The 20,350-nt window shown below is 43.8% G+C and overlaps 2 protein-coding genes across 4 annotated transcripts; both read right to left on the bottom strand.

Annotated features, from left to right (window-relative positions):
• Positions 1-3,773: 3,773 nt before the first annotated feature.
• Positions 3,774-8,279, bottom strand: RBM43 (RNA binding motif protein 43). Of its 3 annotated transcripts, none has more exons than XM_042877818.1 (4): positions 8,178-8,279; positions 6,731-6,929; positions 6,163-6,257; positions 3,774-6,081 (listed from the first exon to the last, which is right to left on the bottom strand). In XM_042877818.1, the coding sequence occupies exons 2-4, from the start codon at positions 6,924-6,926 to the stop codon at positions 5,344-5,346; spliced, it is 1,029 nt and encodes a 342-aa protein (XP_042733752.1). In that variant the 5' UTR covers positions 6,927-6,929; positions 8,178-8,279; the 3' UTR covers positions 3,774-5,343. The 3 variants fall into 3 exon arrangements, with proteins under 3 accessions (XP_042733752.1, XP_042733751.1, XP_042733750.1); XM_042877817.1 differs by lacking the exon at positions 8,178-8,279 and adding an exon at positions 7,332-8,114; XM_042877816.1 differs by lacking the exon at positions 8,178-8,279 and having other exon boundaries at positions 6,731-8,116.
• An 870-nt stretch (positions 8,280-9,149) lies between these two features.
• NMI (N-myc and STAT interactor) lies at positions 9,150-18,850 on the bottom strand. The gene is made up of 11 exons (XM_042877970.1): positions 18,805-18,850; positions 18,285-18,517; positions 17,860-17,910; positions 16,363-16,440; positions 15,909-16,067; positions 14,153-14,260; positions 12,835-12,997; positions 12,251-12,357; positions 11,947-12,136; positions 11,175-11,281; positions 9,150-10,382 (listed from the first exon to the last, which is right to left on the bottom strand). Exons 1-11 carry the CDS (start codon positions 18,848-18,850, stop codon positions 10,194-10,196), a joined length of 1,431 nt encoding a protein of 476 aa, XP_042733904.1. The 3' UTR covers positions 9,150-10,193.
• Positions 18,851-20,350: the final 1,500 nt, after the last annotated feature.

The following is a 20,350-nucleotide window of genomic DNA, read 5'->3' as shown; positions in this document are numbered from 1 at the left end:
GGAAAAAAGAGCTCTCGGTGGTGTTTACTGTGTGCATTACAGTTTTCCAGTTGTTAAGAACTGGCTGTATCCGTGCAAGAGCAATCTGCTCATAAAGAGAAGCTCCAGACGGTGCTAAAAGAGATGGATTTCTGCAGAGTCCCAGCACACAGGGCATGGCTGCTTGCAACGCCAAAGAGAGAGGTTGCTTTACTGTAACGCTGGGAGAGATTTGCTGGTACCCACACCAAAATGAAAGGCTTTAAAAAAAAGCTTTCTAAAGCATGTCTGAAGTACAAGTTGAGCGTGTGGATGTGCACCAGTGCTGCTCACTGGCTGCAGTGCCAGCCCCAGCACCAGCAGAGCCATGTGGGATGGCTTTTCCATCCCTGAGCTGCACAAAGAGAGCAGAACTTTGTTTTTCCAGCATCTCATACCATGTTTTATTCGGGTAAAGCACTTGGCCTGGCTGGTCCTGCTCTGTACTACGGCCATTAAACAGGCAGTAGCAGTGATGGGAGGGGAAATCCACCTGAAAAATGGCTTAAATCCAGCGGCAGCTGCTGCCATTAGAGGCAGTACTCCTTCTTCACTCAGTTACTCTGAGATGTTTTTCTGACGGTCATTAACGGGTGTCAGGAGACGAAGGAAAGCTATGCAAGGCAAAGCAGAAAGAGACTTGTTTTCCAGCAGACATTCTGAAAGGGAAAAAGTAAGTACAACCAGACGGGGCTCCAGCAGCTCCAGGTTGTTGTGCAGTGTTGACTAAAGAGAGGGATGGAAAAGGTCCTTTTGTCAGCATCTGCGGCAGATTGAAGGGTAAAAACCCAAACGCCAAAAAATGAGATATTTTGAATGACATTGGGCCACACTCATAGATGTTTTCCTGTGTGTAGCCAAGCAGTCAGCAGTGATAGCTTGGAGAGAAGCCACATATCCTGTAAACACCCATCAGCCTCTCTGAATGCGATGGACAAAATCACCACGGAAATGTTGAGCAACAGAGAGGAATTTTTTCAGTGCTATCTTGGCCCTGCTCGACAGCTGCTTTCCTCTCTTGCACAAGATGTACAACAAAACAGGAACGTGTGTGTTTGCTTGTGGGAGCTTCCTGAGGGCCGGACCAGAGCCAAGTGAGAGCCTCAGCGCCTCCGGATGCACAGAGTGCCGAGCTCATCTCCTCCTGTCCCAGTGGGAGTGCATCCCCATCCACCCCACACTGACTCACCAACCACCCCAGCTCGCCCCTGGCTGATGGCCATGGCATGCTTTCATCACAAGTGTCATGCTTCTGGGTCTCCGGGGTGGCCAGATGGAGATGGACGAGGCTGACAGTCGTCTTGAAGAATCAGTCGTTGAATTTTCCTACCTATATGTATGTATTTAATAAGATGTCTCCCCGAAGCAGCACTTCTTCCGTCAGAAAATGTCTTTCTGGCATTGCAGCCTTTCAATAAGCATGACAGGTCTTTTGTAGTAGGTGTTGGATTCTTTTTTTTTGAACAAATGCATAGAGGAAGTTTCAATGCGATTCAAACATTGCCGAGACAGATTGGATGACAACAATTATACCTGCAAGAAAGATCTTCCAACATACCAACCAACCCCCTTCCCACATGCTTTGCAGGCACCTTTCACACTGCACTATTACATGTGCAGGTACAATGGGGAGTAACAGAGGCTTTGTCCTCCCTGGGCCACACCAGAGCTTTGCATCAGCGATGGCAAAAGCACTCCAGTAAATCATGTCTGCCTCCCCCACCCCCTCAGGCCAGCAGTGAGATTGCTTTTCCACCAAATTGTATAATATTTTCCTGCTAAGGGATGTCAAATCCTCTCTCTAACACTCAGGTTTCCAGACAACACAAAAAGGCGGTTACCCACTGACCACAGTGCGGTGCTGCCCTGCCAGGAACAGGGCTGATTCTGCTGGTTGTTTTGGCTGATTATTTTATTTTATTTTATTTTATTTTATTTTATTTTATTTTATTTTATTTTATTTTATCGTTAAGGCTTTGTCTTAATGTCAGTGAGAACTGTGCCTTCAGACAAAATTAGGCATTGTATTTTTTTACTCCATGAACTGTTACATTTCCCCATCTGGTAAAGGGCAGCAAGCGTCGGCACAGCAATAAGGACAAATATTTTGTTGAGGTCCCAGGAGTGAATTCTCTTTTCAAATTAAAAGTGCAAATCTGGTGCTGAGAATACTGAGTCAGCACTGATGGTTTAGATCCAGGAATTGCATCTGATACGCTTTCCCAGATATTTTGCAATATACACAAATATTAAATCCCTTTTTTGAGTGGAGCTCAAGTTATAACAGTGCTTTGCTTGCCATAAAAAGTGACTGTGAGAATAATAGCTGGCAAGCCTCTTACCAGACCTAACACCAGTCTGCTTTGCTGTATTTGTTTATATCTCCACACTAAGGAAAAAATCAAACTTTCTTTTTTTTTTTGCTGAACATCTATTTTTTTTTTTTTCACAGTGACTGCATTATGATGGAAGGAAGGAATACATTTCACTTACAAGGTTATTCTGCTGAAACGCTGTTTATATCTTACAGCAAACATGGGTCTATCCTGGTGGACCACAGTGCATGTTTTCACCTGCTGAAAAAGAAGGTTGCTCTGTGGAGTTACATCTAAAAGAGCAGCTCAGGCAGTCACAGCACAGCCCCTTGGCTACCAGCACTGACCCTGTGTGGGATGCTTGCTTTGAGCTGTGCCCTTGCTGGGCCACAAGGAACCACTAGAGATGAAGAGATGAGAAAAGTGAGGTATTGCAAGGCAGTGCTGCTGCAAAACCCACCTAAACTAGCAGCCCCAGAGATCAGGAGCATAACAATAGATGGTATGTGCTGGTCCACCATGGACTCACATCCCAATTTACTCTAAAGAAATGACATCCAGGTATGGGACCAGAGGCAGCAGATGAGACACCCCAGGAAACAAGGCAGTGCTGGTGGCAGTGCACCTGGTGGCCCGAATGCTCAGCTGACAATGGGCTGATGGACCAGTGAATCTGAAAAGGAGCTGTGACAACTGCTGTAAAACAGCAATAAAAGTTTTATTCAACTGCAGTCTTTAAAGGACTTTGAGGTTTTGACCTAAAACCCAGACAACAAGGAGTGAGCAGTACCTCTGCCAGTGCTGCTGTCAAAGTTGACTCAATGGATGTAGTTCAGCCCTTTCCTGACCTGCTGGTATTCTGACTGAGATCAGTGCTGCTGGTTTATGAGCCCTAAGCATTCCTGCAAGTGCATAGGAAACTCTAGGAATCAAAAACCCCAACACCGAGACTCTGCAGAAAGGAGAATGGAAGGTCAACACAGACATTAGAAAAGAGAACTCATTACATTAAAGCTCTGACCTTCATGGAGAATTCTCTCCTTTATGAGGTCAAAAAACATCCCATCCTTGCTTAAGCTCTGTGGGGAGCACTAAAAAAGGGCAAGGTTTGGTCAGTGGGGAGCAGGAGGGGCCCTACCAGACCTGGCTCTGGGCACTCTGTCCTGCCCCCCTCCAGCCTCTGCATGTACTACTGCTACACAGGAATCTGGCATAGATATAAGCCTTTTAGCACTCCTCCCTCCCAGTTCAGCACATCACTTCAGCTCATCATCCTCCCACTTTGACAGTGTATTTTAAAACACAGCACTGGTACTAGTTTAACCACTTTTATCTTTCGTTGGCATAACTGCAGTGGGTAATCAGTCACGACAAGAAAATGCCTTAAGCATGATGAGCTTCCAACTAAAAGTCTAGGAGTTGCTTAAAGAACACAAAGCATTTTGAAACACATTTCTTTAATAGGATCATAAATTCAATTTCATAAGATTTTCCTGTAAAAGAACTAGTCTGCAAGTCTTAGCAATCTGCACATTCTGAAATCACAAAACACACTTTCAACTTGGCTTTCTAAAAAGATCACAAAAGGGTGCACATTTGGACTAATAATGGATCTCCATGGAAAAGGTTTAACTTTAAAACACATGCTCTAAGCTGTCACGTTCCTGTGGACTGCCTTGATCCCCAATCTCAGTGAATGAGGCTGAACTTTTACAGCACTCCATTTTAACGCGTGAATCAGATGGAATTCTGTAGTGAGCACTCAGTTTTAACTCCAGGCACTTAACTCTAGAAATGAAAGCAAAGGGCAAGGCAGACACAAGTCCAAACAGTAGACTTAAGGATGTTTTTTAAAACTATATGCATACCTCGACCTAGCAAAAACTGAAAATGTGTACAGCTGCTAACAAAAGAAATATTCAGTGTTCTAAGGCATTCAATTTAGAAAGTAATTAACACTAAGTCTTCATCAGGCTGCCCTGTCCTTACAGGAGATGGCAGAAATCTCCGCAGTCTGAACCTCTGACACGGTCTGGAAAACACAACTGGAAAGCATTAATAGGATAAAGGTGTTCCTGTTCTCAGTTACAACTACTAGTTATTGCATTAACTTATCAGTTCTGCACAGGAAAAAAAAAGGGACTGCTCCTATCTGGTGTATCTACACCACTAGATGATTTGGATCAGAAAAACTATTCCCACATTGGGCCTAAGAACTGTATAAATAGGGTACGATTTAAAAGTTTAAATGTGCCAAGATTTTACATCAAAATTATGGATATACTTCCATGTCTAAATAACATGCTGTCCAGGGACGCTTGCAGCTGCTGTTACTACTGGATAAAAACCTGCTATTGCTCCTACAAAGACAAATTCAGTTTCTTCTCTCAGGAACTTCTGGCGCCACCTTGTAAGGCCTTTTTCAGGACATGAGAAGCCTACAGATCTATCAAGCATTCCATCTTCTCAAGTACTAAAGTACTCAAGTACTAAAGCACAGTACTCTGTGCATCTCAACAAGAGCTTTCTTCTGCAGATAAGGGCAGCAGCAGCAAGCCACCAGTCCTATCTTTGGTGGTCATCTCCCTGCACAAAGAAACACGTGAATTTCTGTGCAGGATTTCATACCAGGTTGGTTCACCCAGCTTTACAGTTACCATTTCTTATGCTAAAGAAAAATCTTCAAAAATTCTTCTTTTCACATCGTAAGCTCCACGACAGCAAGACAAGAGTGCATGTGGCCAGAATGCAGCAAGTGAAAGGAAGAATGTGTCTCTGTCTGGACGGAAGAAACTTCATTTCTTCCATCTTGAAGCTCACCAGAGATACAAAGATCATTTGTTCCTTGCTCTTTATTTGGTATCTGGGGAGGAATGGGCTTTTTCATCCTGATGCGCAGCATTCCCAGACTGCATGTAGGAGAAATGAAGCAGACCTGAAGTGACACGAAGGTTTGCACCAGAACAGCTCGCTACAAGCGCAATGTGCAACAAACATGAATGCTATCTTTCTACCTGTTTTGAAACGGGCTCTGAACCTTTTTGTTCACTTCCTGTGTAAATTCAAAAACTGCAGAAGAACTCCCTATCACATCAATATGAGTATCATAAGGAATAACCAAAACATCGGGGTAGCGGGATCTTACACTTTCACACACCGATCTGTATTTCTTCTTATCTCTGGTGCACTTCTCAAAGCCGATCCTTTCTTTACGTAAACTGTTAAGAAGTTTGATAGACAGATTTTCAATTTTCTCCTTGACTCTTAATACTTGGCCACTATCAGGCCTGTTTCTGCCTTTCTGAAGATGCAGTGTAGTTATATCACCATCAGTGATGTCAGAAATCACAACATCAGCATTTGCGAGGAGTTCCTTGGCAAAGAAGCACTTCATATAGTGGTATATATCCGTGTCAAGAACAACCACTTGCTTTTCCCCTTCAGCATCATGACCAAAATTATTCACCTCTCTGGTGAGTGTGTGTTTGTTCAGCCTTTTCTTTGGTCTCTGATGGGACTTACTTGCTTCATTTTTATCCTCCGAGAGGGATTTTGCTTTTAGTAAAAGGAAGTCTCTTAGCCATTTGATTGTTGGAAATGACCCTTGAACAGAAATATGCCCATTGGATTGCAAAGAACCAAAGCTCAAAGCTGTGCTCTTCTTTTTAAGTTCTTGTACTAGATCCTCCAAAACAAATTTATCTTTGAAAACAGACATATCGAGGACAGCTGTGACAGAGCTGAAGACCTGGAATTGTGAATTAGAGAAGTTAGGTAATGGTTAACATAGCTAAGGAAGCACAACTAGATAAACTGAGGATGAACTTACATTTTCACAGTAAGGGGTTACTTTCAGAGGATAGTATCTGGGCAGCCTCCTGTCTTCTAGTTGATGCTCATTCTTCTGTAGAACACTCTCTACAACTAAAGAGAAAGCAGATTCACTTGTTTGGCACTAGGATAATGTCTTATTGCCAGTCTGACAGTACATCACTGTGTGGGTGTTTTCCTCCTGATGCTTTCCCTAAAATTTCCATACATACACACAGGTGATCCAATTCACTTGCCTAATATATTTGCATGAGTCAAAATGGTTCAGAGAGACAGAAGCCTGTCTCCTTACAACAATAATTGTCAGAGATTTGTTCCCAAAGGCCTGACTACAAAAATCACGTTGTGCAGTGTTTAAGTTTGTTTCTAGAAACAAACAAAAGTTTGTGCAAAGTCTCTTCAGAGTCATTACTTCACTGAACAGAAATAAAATCCTACAACTCTGACTGACTAAAGGCACATAAAATCCTAATGCCAGTAAGGAATGTATAATCATTTGTTTTAGAGTAAATGTTCTACGGCTAATTTTTGGGAGAACGTTTCCTATGCTCTATTAGTGTGAATACCTTCTTGATCTTCAAAAGTTATATATGCAACTCCTTTTTCCCTTGTTGGATATTTCACTTCTTCCACATCTCCACCATTATTCTTTGCCTTTTGGAAATGGATCACCAGAATGTCACTCATGACATCATCGTTCAGAACACCATCCGGAACACCAGAGATGACGATGGTCCTTGCTGATTTAGCAGCCTGTCCCATGTCCTGCGCAGAGAGAAATGGCATGCTGTCAAAACAGTGACCTGCACAGAGGTTACCCAGAGCCACCATGGCTGCTGAACTGGCTCCCTTTTGTTCCTTTCATAGATAACTAAGATTGCTTTGTCAGATTCTGATTTCAATGAGTGCCAGATTCCCTCAGGCACCTTCACATTACCGTGCAATAAAAAAGTGTCGCTTCCACACCCTCGGTATCCCCTTTTGTTAAAGCAGTAAAAATTAGAACTACATTTAACAGCTTCCCAAATGAAAGGCCCAGTGTTAGGCTGGTACGATCGTTTGCTCTAATATGCAAGATTTGAAGGAAATGGAAAATGTTAATTGCATGTACTGTTCAACAAGGACTCTCTTTTCAGAGTGTCAAGGTCAGCTTCAGACAGTCCTTACTTGTTAAATTCACAAGAGCTGGGATGAAGGGTTATGCTGTGACTCAGCTCTCTCCATTTACTCAGAGGACAACCTTGTTAAATTGGAAGAACGTAATCCCAGCCATCTGAAACCTGCAGTGCATAAAATAACGACACACATGATTTTCATCAGAGCCAGACCTCCCATTGCTGCAATACACGAAACCCATCCTAAATAGGATTTGCATCTATGCCTTGTTAGGAAAAGCATCTTTTCTTTCCACTCCTGCTACATAAACAGTATTATTTCAGTGAAAATACAGAAAAACGCCACAAATGATGGGACTCTGAGGAGATTTTGCAATGGTTTGTTGGCTTGGAATGAAGGAAAGGACGGAAGGAAACAATTCAGCACGTTTGTTGATCCAACACAACCGTGCCTGCGGCAGGGGGTTGGGACTCGATGATCCTTGGCGTCCCTTCCAACCCGAGCCATTCTGCGATCCCGTTTGCACGGTTAGTGTTCGCGGCAACGAGCTGTCGCTAGCCCCGGAGTGACCACGCGAGGAACGTCCTTCAGCCCGCGTTCTTCAGGCTTCTCTCAGCTTACACCCTTCATGCCCCTCTCAGGGCTTCCATCTTCCACGCTTTTCCGACAAAGCCTCCCTGCTCTGCGCTGTGCGGATCACGGACACTCACGGAGCCCTCAGGTCGCGCACGTTCTGCCCGGATGCACACAGCGCAGCTCGGCGGCTCGCCTGAGGGCAAGAGGCTCGGCAGGCCCTCGGCTGTGCCGCACAGCGCTCCCGCCAACCGCGGCGGTGTCGGACCCCGCTGCCGCCTCCGTGTTGCGCCCCCCACTCCCCACCCCGCGCCCCACACTTGCCGAGGCGTCGCCGTCCGGAGGGCGGGCGGTTTCTGGAGCACCGCCCGCGTCTCGGCTGCCGATCGCCGGGCCCGGCCGGAGAGAAACGAAAGCGAAAGGTGAGGGCCGGGCCGGGCACGGAGCCTGCCGGGGGACGCCGGGAGCGGAGGGAGGGCTCGGCTTGGGGAGGACACGGGCGGAGCGGCGGGTGGGCGGTGAGGTGGAAACGCTGAAAGCGCCGGGAGGAGCGGAACGATGCACGAACCTCGGGAGCTCTGTTAAAATCGCTCTCGCTTTTGAGAGCCTTCTCGCTCCTCCCGCTCCGGGACACCACGGCACAACGGTAACGCTTTCCTTTCCGTTGAGGCTGCGCTGCTTGCCGTTCAGCGGGGTTGAAGTCGCTGGCGGGCTGAACCCAGTTTTTCCCTCTCTTTCCTTTCCTATCCGACCGACGCCGTTCAGGGAAAGCACGGACGCTCGCGATCCCCCGCTCGCTGCCGTTCCCCGCTCCCACAGCCGAGCGGCGCTCCGTGCCGTTACCCGCACCGAACGCCGAGCGGAGCTGCAGCCCCGCGCTCAGCCGCCCAGCAGGCAGCGCCTGACGTGTCGTGGAACCACGGAACGGCCTGGGTTGCAAAGGAGCACAGTGCTCATCCAGTTCCAACCCCCTGCTGTGTGCAGGTCGCCAACCAGCAGCCCAGGCTGCCCAGAGCCACATCCAGCCTGGCCTTGAATGCCTGCAGGGATGGGGCATCCACAGCCTCCTTGGGCAGCCTGTTCCAGTGCCTCACCACCCTGTGTGTGAAAAACTTCCTCCTAATATCCAACCTAAACCTCTCCTGTCTCAGTTTAAAACCATTCCCCCTTGTCCTATCGCTGTCCACCCTCACAAACAGCCGTTCCCTCTCCTGTTTATACGCACCTTTCCAATATTGGAAGGCCAAATATTGGATCATGGCAGAGAAAACACCCACTCATGGAGGAGAAATCCTCAGCTTTTGCATTTCTGTTTTATTCCAAAGCTCTTTCAGAGTCAGAACTGGAAACAAAAGGGCAAGTTTACATGCAAGAAAAACCCCACAAACTTCCCCTAAACCCTCTGTGCCTTTTTCCAAATGCCCCCTAATGCATCACCTCCCAGAGCTGGCAGTCTGGCCAGGCACATGCCACTAAATAAATACCTCAGGCCTTGCGTGCACCATCACCTTGTTTCTCCAGCTCAGCTCCAAAACAACTTGTTTTAAACAATCATCTGATTTCACAACTGTGAGATGTTACATCGGAAAAACAAAGAAACAAAAATGCCAGTGTAGGAAAAAAAAAAGTTAAAAACAATATATCAAACTATTCACTCATCAGAAGCTCAGAACCATTTGGATTAGATGGTGGAGGAAGTATCAAGGCCAGCACCTTGACAGCTAAAAGCAGTATTAGTGATGTGTCTTTTCTCATGGGTTGCAAGTAAATCTGATAAGTGATATTTTTGCATTCTCCTTTCACAACCAGCATGTATATGTTGGATATAAATACATATCACTACTGTTGTAGCTTTATCACCAATTCAGTAATTTATCTGATGCAATCACATAAATGTTGCTTTCAAGTATTTGAGTTATGCCAGCACACACCAATAAAACCCCCAGATCTGTGGATTCATGAAGGTGCTTTACACTGGGTTATGAGTGGCTTCTGTAACAAAACTGAAGATGGAATCGGTTAAAGTGGGGTAAATCTATAGAAAATGGACAAGATACAAAATCTGTGAATTTGCAAGAAGCAATCATAGATTAGGTTATGTGTGCAGATGAAGTCTTTCTCCATGACTTTCATCAGGAACACCTGGAACACTCAGCATTAAGTTCTACTGAATTTCTGTTCAAAGTTCATGCCATTAAACAAATCAGAAAGGTAGTTCCTCTTTTTCAATTTCTAAACATTAAGGCACAATTGTATGAGAACCATTGGTGTAACTTATCCCTCTGATGAAGCAAAAGCTCAGAACTTCTGAGAGAGAGATACACTTTTATATACAGCATTCTAAGCATCCTCTTCAAAAGAAACCCACACAGCTCCTTTTGATACATATTTGATACTCTCTGTTTCCCCACCACCATTACTAGGCTTCTGGAAATGAATTTCAATCATATCCTGCACACTTTCCTCATCATCTTCAGTCTCTTTAATTCCTTTCAGTAGAATGGTCTTTGTAGAAATACCAGAAAAGAGCTGTTGAGGGAAGAGAAACAAACTTGTATTACACAGCAGCTGTTGCAGGTACACCTAAAGGACCTGAGATACTGGAAACAAGCATCCGTCGGGATCTTTGGTTACATGTTATGATTTTGGAGAATGCACTACCATCTACAACTGAAGATAAAAAGAGTTTGGAACCCCATCACACACTGCACCCGCCAAGAATGCTATCTCATAAATGCACTCTCTCTAGTCAATGCTTTAATTATAAAGGCCTGATTATACACACAGCACTGACTTGATTACAAGCTACTCATACAAAGCCAAAGACAATTTCAGTGAGAATATCATGAGCAAGCAGACAAGCACCACAGGAAAGCAACTTATTATTTGGGTCAAACGACTGTGTGAAAAAATGAATCAGCAACTGCTCCACAGAACAACAAGGCGCTCTGCTGAGATTATCAACACGGCCTCTCATTAGGGCTGAAGAGGACAGTGCTCTGTGCCATGGAAGCATATTGCTGTGCTCCTGTTAACCTGCTTCACAAACTGTTCTGTGTCTGCCTCCCGCCTGGCACAGGTGTTATGGTATGTAATGATATAATCTGGTCAACGTAAGGTATGCACACCATTTTTAAATCATTTTTTCTCACAGTACAAAATATAAGACTACCAGCATGTTGCAGAGTCACACTGGTACTCAGTTTGTGAAACTTAGTATAGAAAACTTAGGCAGTCCTCAGGACTGAAAGTTCTGCCCATTTCTTGTGTTTCCTATGGATCTGATCTGCTTATGGAGTATCCTGAACTAGAGTATTTTACCTGAAGCTTTTCCAAGTGTCCATCAGTGCTTGGGGACACAGAAATCCTATGGCACCTTCCATTTACATAGAAAGGGTGTCTAGCACATCTCACAATGCTGGCCATTGCTGCAAGGGAGAATGAGAAAAAGAACAGTAATAGAACCTAAAATGCATTCTGTACACACATCAAAGAGCAGACTAACCTTTCTCACTTGGATTTAGAAATAAACATATGATAGTGCATTTGCAGGTTCTTCGTGTGCAATTTGAAAACAAAACAAAACAAAACAAACCTTTATTTGGCATTTCCAAAAAACAAAATCAGTAAATACCCACAAAAGCTTCTGAAATAAATCTAAAGCAGCTGTTCTAAATAGATGTGGCTCCACTAATCTCTGTAGATTTTCATGCACTTAAACCAGAATGCCTACAGTTGGGCAATCTGAATGCTTCTCTCAGTTCATTGCTATGGAACAAGAGCTAAAAATCAAACATGTTTTCCTTATTTTCACAAGAGAAGTGTCTAGCAATCCAAAGCAAAAAAGGATTTCTGACAAAGTTAAGAAAGAAACAAAGAGGACAAGCTGCATATCAAGTCACGTTTGATCAAAAAGGAATGTGATGAATACTGCTTTACTCACAGATGTGTGGGTGAACCTACATCTTTTCCTGATCTATTTAATTCTCCTTGGGGAAGAATTAGCTGCATTCACTGGTTAAGTTAACTCAGAACATAAGGGAATGGACAACATGGCTTGTATATCCAGCTAACAAAACATTACAGACAATACCTCCAGGTCTAGTGAAGGTAATAACAGCTGTTCTGGACCTCTTGTCATATTTTACATTTTCTACTTCTCCTCCTCCATGTTCAGATTTGTAGAAATTCAGCTCTAATTTGTCTCTCATCCACTCATCAGGAATCGGTAGCTCAGGGATGTCTGAAACATTGATCTTCTTTCCAGAAATTGTGACGTGGAGCTAAGGAAATAATTTGTGTGTATTTTGTGATTGAGAAAACACACACAAAACCAAACTTAAAGATTTATAAGTACTGCAAGTGTGTATATATAATTTTGTATTTCAGTTGATTACCTCAAATTTGACTCCCATTCCAACTGTGAAAGGCACCACTTTCACATCTGCTGTAGTTCCATCCAGGTTCACAGTATGCTTACCCATCTTTGTCAGTCTCTCGGCAACTAAGGAAAAATCACAAGGTTGCAGGTAAGAAAAGCCTTGTTTAATCACTGTAACTTGACAGTCTGTCAGTCTCTTAAGCAAAATCTCCTTTTACATTGTTAAAGGAGAAATAACTGACAGGCAACCATATCCTACTGCCCACAGCTTCAGGCATATCTGCTTCTGTTCAGTCTCACCAGCAATAGGCATCAGCTAAAACACCATGCTATCTTTAGAATAAAAGATACTGTCAAAAGATACTCTCACTGTATCATTAATACTAGACTTTTGGTATTTTTGTTCAAAAATCCACAGGTAAAAACACATCACTGCCAGCTGCAGAGAATGCCTGCTAAGACTGTTAGATTTTAGCTGGAATAATTGAAACCTTTGTATCCTACCTTTGTATCTACAATATACATGCATAATGGAGTCAGCCATTATGGTAATGAAATACATCAGAGACATTAATTTTATACTTAAAATATGCATCATACCTTCTTCATCTTCCAAAGTAAGCAGTGCTTGGTTTTGGTTCAGTTTGAATGGGATTCTTGTTGTTACAGAAAAAACGCAGTGGGTATTTGTATCTGCAAAGCCACCCTCTGTGTCTTCCATGTGAGTGAACTCCACTTTCATTTCTGCCACCTTTTTTTTAATCTAGTATTTTAGAATCAAGATAGAGGACAAACTTTATGCAATTCATTTCATAACAGAAAAATAAATAGTACAGCCTTGCCTATATGTCTAAAGGTTAAGAGCCGTGCAGACTGAAGTCATAGCTGTCACAGAGGTATAACTGCTAACCACATTGACTTGCTGCAGATGCCTATTCCTCCGATTTTTGCCCATTATTTTAGTTTTTCTCTATTCTCTCCTTTGATTAACTTTGAACATGAGGTCGACCCTGCAAGGGAAAAATTCAGTGGAAGCCTACAGGTGTTCTGGTCTGTAGAATTAGAATACTTTTGCTAAGTAAAATCTGCAAAATGCAAGTATCAGTGTCATCACACTATCATTTATTTTTACTTACTTGCATTATTGTCCTACAGCAATGGTGAATCTGTTAATAAATTGCCTTGCATATCACCGTTGGAGTAAAACAGAAGTATTTTATAATGAGGATAGGTTAAATACTCATGAAAACATTGGTGAGGAAAACCTACTTTAATAAATACCAGGGAGTTTCAGATGTCTCTCTTTTCCCTTTTGTAACTGTTTCAAAATAAAAGGAAAATACTCTTTACCCCAAGACAAAACAGCCAGAGCAATGAAAGCATTTCTGCCACCTATCTTCAAAACTAGTATCTTATCTAGGAGCTTGTTTTCTTTCTGTTCTCACTACTGCCAAAGGACACATTCCTTCTGCCATCCTCTCACCCAAGAAATATTAAATGCAAGCACTTGAAAAATGCAATATTATGTGCATTTTTTTACTCCAATGTCTTCCACTTAATTATTTTCTGCTTTTCTTCATTATTCTCATATCTTCAGTACCACACACACTCGTATTTGTTTCCACATCCCTAGTCTTCACATTATCTTGCCAAGTAAAGTAAGAAAATAAAGCATCAAGCTGACTTTATACTGACATCAGTTGAGGCTTAAATGCAAAGCCAGGCTGGATGTGGCTCTGGGCAGCCTGGCCTGCTGGTTGGTGACCCTGCACACAGCAGGGGGTTGAAACTGGATGATCACTGTGGTCCTTTGCAACCCAGGGCATTCTATGATTCTAAACAGCTGACCTCAACAGACTAGAATTGACTAAAAATGTGTCCTTCTAAACTAATAATTGTAAAATATTGCAAGCATTACCTTACCATCCTGTGAAAGCGCTGAACAACATTCTGCAAGCTCTTCTTTGAGCTTCTCAATCTCTCTCTTCAGCTCAGCATTCTCTTGGTTTAGCACAGAAAGTTCTGTCTACAGCCCAAAAAGGATCAAATGCAACATTAAACACATAGAAGATAAAAGTAAAAGATAAAAGTTTGTTTCAGCAAAATCTGTAGTCATTAGAAAGTGTTTCAGCTTTGTAATATTATAAACGAAAGCCACGCATGAGGCATTTTTCCACAACTATCTGCAAGGCAAATCCACTCACCAAGGAGCAGTTTTGATCAAAGCAAATTACAGTAAGACTTTTCAAACGGAGCATTCGTGTTTCCAAGCATATACTGTGCAAAATAAATCAGCAGTTCCATCTCAGAACCGACATCAACACAAACATTTCATCTTTCGTACCACGAGATCTACGTAGCTCTTATTCCCAGTTCTGAAAAGTTTACCAGGTGAAGACATTCTAGCAGGTAAGGGCACACTAAGGGCCTTCTAACTAAATCCAGCATTTCCCAGACAGGGAACAAAATACTGAGAGATGAAAACATTGCAGATGTAGTGGGTTCCATCCACATGCAACTGGAAGAGATTTCCCTTAATGTCATGAAGCACCTGAGACGTTCATACCAGCACCTATCAGCTGAAGATGATGTGGAACAGAAGCCTGATGATGATAATGACATCTGCTGTCTATAAAGTCCAAATATTTAGGACTGGAGAGGCAAAAGCAACTTCCAGAGAATCACACACCAACTTGAATGAGTGCAGCATCATCTGCACACAGGTAAAGTTGTTTGCACACATGAGATACTTCACACAAATAAAACACAGAAATAGCTGTGCCTAAGAACACTGAGCACCGCTGATAGAAGAAGGAATTGAAGGAAGAAGGATTTCTCCATGAACCCAAACTAATCAGTTGAAAGGCCCAGAATAATCGTAAGGAGCAATGGAAGCAGAAACAACATGTGTTTGAGCAGAACCGAAGCTGTAACAGAACTCTGTATGCAAAGGTGAAACAGCTGAATGTCATGGCTATGTTATCCTCTGGTTTTTATTCTCCCTGCAAGTAAATATTTCCTGCTAAAATAAAGACAAGTCCTGTTCATTTTATTTTTTAATGCTTAACCTATTAACTATATTTTAATAGCTTGCAATATGGAAGCATAACGTGCTCATCAGAGGCTCTCAGGCTAAACAAAATGACACTGAAACCAGCTCCTTTACAGCCTGTGGAAAATTCTGTTGCTGTACTGACGACTACACAGCGCTTTGAGGTAATGAGCCAATTTGTTCCAGAAAGAAGAGCCATCTTCAGAACAGTTCTGGCCCTTGCCCAGCTTACTGTCACTTAAGAAATGCCAATCCTTTGGGTGCTGTAACCTTCTCTAGGCGGTGCTGGGATTTAATGAAGCAATGGAAGCAACCCATTCAATCCCATTCAATTCTATCTTCGTCACACAAAGCTGAAATATATCAGTTAGAGGAGAATCTTGGAAGACTGTTTTTTGTCTTCATTTTCCACATCAGATCAGTCTCAGTTTCTCATTACTGTAAGACTGATTTTATTGCACCAGTTCTCCTTCTGCCACTGAAAACCTGTGTTTAAAATATTAGCCCTACCGTCTGCAAACTGGTAAAGCTATTTCAACTAGAATGGAAATTCTACTCTTTTCCAACCAGTACTTCCCTCACAGTTCCAATACTGACAGCCACGAGCAAGCCTTCTCCATACCTCATAGACGTCCTTAGACATGTCACTTTCTTTATTAAGTTCCTCTTGAGCATCCTTTAGCTCTGTCAGCTCATGCTGTATTTTCTCATATTCTTCCTCAGCAATTAATTTGCTAAGTTGAAGGTCAGCTTTTGTTTTCTCAGCTTGTTCAAGTCTTTCCTGGATGGTAAAAAGACTTTTAGATTTTCTATCTCCACAAGAACAAACAAAACCTTAGGTAAACTCTTTACACGTACTTAGTTTTAATGTTTTGGATAAATATTTCTCTTAGACATGCAAGTGTAGCCACCACTGAGATTAGCATAGGCAAATAGCATTAAAGGAGAGAGAGCATGTTAGACAAACATCTGTTATGATGGGGGGAGAGTGGATTGAGATGTAGAAGGATGGACTAATGCTCTTCCAAGTGTCTTTCATCTAATTTCCACGATTCCACACACTTTACAGAACTTGCCTTCCATTTCTCCAGTTCTTGTTTAAGACTTTCCATCTCATCTTTTGGCGTATCAGAAGGGTCAGGGTTTATCACATGCTGTAGAGAAAAGGCACACTGAGTTTTATTTCCCAATTAGAGAACAATCAAAGTACTTCATAATTAAACGTTCCTAGTATCTGCATGCCAGAGGATAGTATATAACATTGTTTCTTAATTCAAAAACTTAGTCCAAATCAATGAACCACCTTCATGGCTGGACAGGACCAAAATCTAAGAAAATGGAAACTGGTCAGTGCTCATTACTTTCTAACTATCCAACTGGAAGCATTCACAGGCTAGTTTGTGAATAAACCATAAAAGCCAGTGGTCTCTGTGTTCTTCTGCTGAGACTTGAGCACCTCAGACCCACACAGGTTTATCCATAGGCTTTCTCAGCAACTCCTCTAAGAGTGTGTATAAAGCCTGAAGAGAAAAAACCTACAAAATGAGAGGTGTCCAAGCTCAGTTAGATAAGGAACTGTAACATCGGGCAAGAGAAAGGCAACAAAGGAAATTCAGATTGTAGGTATGTCAGGGCAGTTCACAAGCACAGGGAAACAGCAACTGGATAAAGCCCAAGCAGAGAGAAAATCTCTGTTCTGTTTTGTTTCTATGACTGCAATATTCTGCAAGGAGAAGAAAAAAAATCCAAGGAGACCTACTGAAGCAATCCCTCCCTTTGACTTAAGATTACATAAAACTTGAATGTGAGCCATGAGAGTCAGGCTTGGAGAAGGCCTGTTAGGTTATCTAGTTAATTCTCTTGATAATTCTGGGTTTTTCCTAAAAACAATAACATATAAAAAAAAATTATTTTCAACTACTTTGTCCAGTTTCAAAGTCCTGTTAAGCAACAGGGAAATCCCCATCTGCGTATAACTGAGAACCAGAAAATATTCCTTCACCGTGGGAGTGAGCACAGGAAAGCAAAATGATGCATGTGCTGCAGCTGGAAGCTGAGAAGAAAGGATGCCCATTTGCTATGGAAAATGCTCTAAAGCAGCAATTTTCAACCTGAAAGCAACAACAAAACAAACAGGAAAACACAAGAAATCCAAAGGAAAGTTTCATCCAAACTGCTTCCCATGCTGCAAGAACTGGGTTAAGAGAAGCACAGGGAGAAAGGAAACCCCCTAAGAAACCTCCATGGAAGCAAACAGCAGATGAAGCAGGACGAGGACATTCTAACAGCATTGGTAATGCAGATGCTTTGGGATGGGACTCTCCTATGGAGGCAGAAAGCAGTCAGGAAAGGAAGCCCGGGGCCAGGCCCAGCTGCAGTGCAAGGTGCAGAGGTGTCACACTGGGCAACGTCACCTGGAAATGAAGGTCTGATTAAAGGAGGTGGATGAGGAATGTCCCACCTACTGAGGATGGAAAGAGGTGGGACAGGGGTTTTGGAAGCATTGTGCCAGCAGTCCAAGCACAGATCTTCACTCAGAGAAACTGTTACCGAATACATCAGGAAATACTTACAAAACCATTATCTTCCAAGGAATGCAGTGGGCTTGATAAATCCATTGGAACCTGAGGGGAAAAAAAATTACAAAGTTATGTCTTTTAGTGGCAAACGGTTCAGAATGCAATACCATATGATGATTCAACATTTACTAAAAAAAAAAGGAATTAGATGCAACAATGATAAATACAGGGTACGTGAAGCCTCCTTCCCTACTACACACGAAAGCAGAGTTGCGTATGGCACAACTGAACATCTCAGCCCTGAAACACCGGTGGTGGCCTTTCTGCTCTGTGTGTAGCGTCTCTAAAGCGCAGCCCTGGAGGTGCCCGAGGCCACGGGTGGGCGCTGGGCAGCCTGAGCAGGGGGGGCAGCCAGCCCAGGGCAGGGGTGGCGCAGGGGGTCCCTTCCAAGATGAGCCCCCGGCCCCACACAGCGGTACCTGCGGAGCTCCCGTCGGGATGCCTCTCCCTGCCCCCTTCCCTCCCGCGGCCGCCGGCTTCTTGCTTTCGCTTTCCCTCCCGCTGGAGGAGGAGCCGGAGGTTCCCCAGCTGCTGCGGGCCGTTGTGTCACCGCTCCTCTTCCTCGAAATCACGTGAAGGAAGGTGGTTCGTTCGTCCTCCTCCTCCAGCGGCGCGGCGCGGCTCGCCGAGGCGGGCGGACAGCTGCGGGGCGCTGCGGGGCAGAAGACGGAGGGAGCGGGGCACGGAGGTGTGCGGGCTGCCAGCGCCCGACTTCACTCATCTCTTGGCTGGGAGCTCGTAGCTCGGCCTGTGGCCTTTATGTCCTCAGGCTTGTTTTGATGAATTTGTTTGTTCTAACCCACTTTATCTGGAAACAATTTTGTGTTATAAAGAACAGGTGACTGGGCAGTGGCAAAAGACGTCAGCGCTTGGTGACAAATAACCCATTGCTGACGGAAGTGCTGCGTTATAAGAAAACAACTTATGGAAAACACAGACCTCTGAAAACTGAGAGGTGCTCCTTGGGGCAGAGGCAGCTCGCCATCTTGGGACAGCCTGCCATCTTGGGACAGCCTGCCATCTTGGGGGCAGCCCACTATCTTGGGGGCAGCCCGCCATCTTGGGGGCAGCCTGCTTACTTGGGGGCAGCCCGCCATCTTGGGTCCACAGGATGGTGGGGGTGGCTGCCCTCTCTCATCAATCAGAGGAGCACAGTTGCTTTATGAACCCTTCACTATATAAATCTCCCATGAGCATAAAAGTGCTCAGAGGCTGATACATTTGGAATGGGGCAACACAAGATGAATAGTCTATAACCAAGCCAACCAGATGGGTGTTGGTCTCGATGATCTCTACAGGTCCCTTCCAACCCCTGCAATCCTGTGATTCTGTGGTTAAGTGTTTAAGGCCTCTGATTTTTATTTCAAGTCTTTTCTCTGGCTATAATGTATGTTTGGTGACTCAGATTAAAGCTCTAGTCTGATGATTAACCTCCATTTCCGTCTGTTAAAAAAGCCCCACCTATGACTAGATCTGCAACTGCAGGTTGGGCATGAGGAAGCATTCCTTCTCCAGAGAGCAGTCAGGCAGTGGCACAGCTGCCCATGGAGTGGGGGCTCACCATCCCTGGGGCTGTCCCAGAGCTGTGGAGATGTGGCACGGAGGGATGTGGACATTGGGCATGGGGGGTAGGTTGGGCTTGAGTATCCTAGAGGTCTTTTCCAACCTTAACAATTCTGTGATTCTAACTGTACTTGCACAGCACAGAGGTAGAGGAGCAGAGCTTCAGTACACATGGAAATCAGCTTAGAGAAGCCAGAAAATGTGGGCTGATGTGAATTATCTTTGCAGATGTTTGCTGTCATAGCCAATGGGCACTCATTCTCTAAGGAGACCTCACGGAGTAGCTTTTTAATGCAAAAAAAGTGGGGTAGATTCCCATGATTATAAGTTTGAAGTAGAAAAAGCTCTGTCTCTTCCTTTACAGGGAGTATAGAAACTTCATTTCTTGAGTGATCCTTCTTCACGTAGCATCTAAAGGAAAGAATCTCATATGGATCCTGAGCGAGGTGTACGGACTCACTTCATTCAGCAGATTATGTTGGTGGAACAGACTGAACCCATAGTAGGAGCTGTCAGATGGTAGGTGCAAAGCGTGTGTGCTTAAACATGGAGAAGTAAAAAAAAATAGTACCACAATTGTCTTCCATCAGCAGCTCTTGGATTCGGGAGCAGACTGCGTCCAAGACCGTAGCCAAGCAGTCAGACACCGATGGAGTTCAAGACGGTTAATATCCATTTAGATACACATAGCAGATGAGCTGCAGTCATGAACAAAATTTTGGGAATGTCTATGGCCTAGGCCAACAAAATGCGGGAAAAAGCGTGTCAAGCTTCCTTAAAGGCTGAGCTGACTAACTTTTTGAATGTTCCCCTCAAGGCTGCAACCAGACTTGTACTCATTGGCCAAAATAGTTTGCATGGCACTGACTGCCGAAGTTAATTAGTTTCCAGCATTTCAATATATGCCAAATCGATGGATAAT

The sequence above is a fragment of the Lagopus leucura genome, unplaced genomic scaffold (genome assembly GCF_019238085.1).
Source record: "Lagopus leucura isolate 7727_CA_CO unplaced genomic scaffold, USGS_WTPT01 Super-Scaffold_100019, whole genome shotgun sequence".
Taxonomy (NCBI): Eukaryota; Metazoa; Chordata; class Aves; order Galliformes; family Phasianidae; genus Lagopus; species Lagopus leucura.
This window is presented reverse-complemented; position numbering and strand designations above follow the sequence as displayed.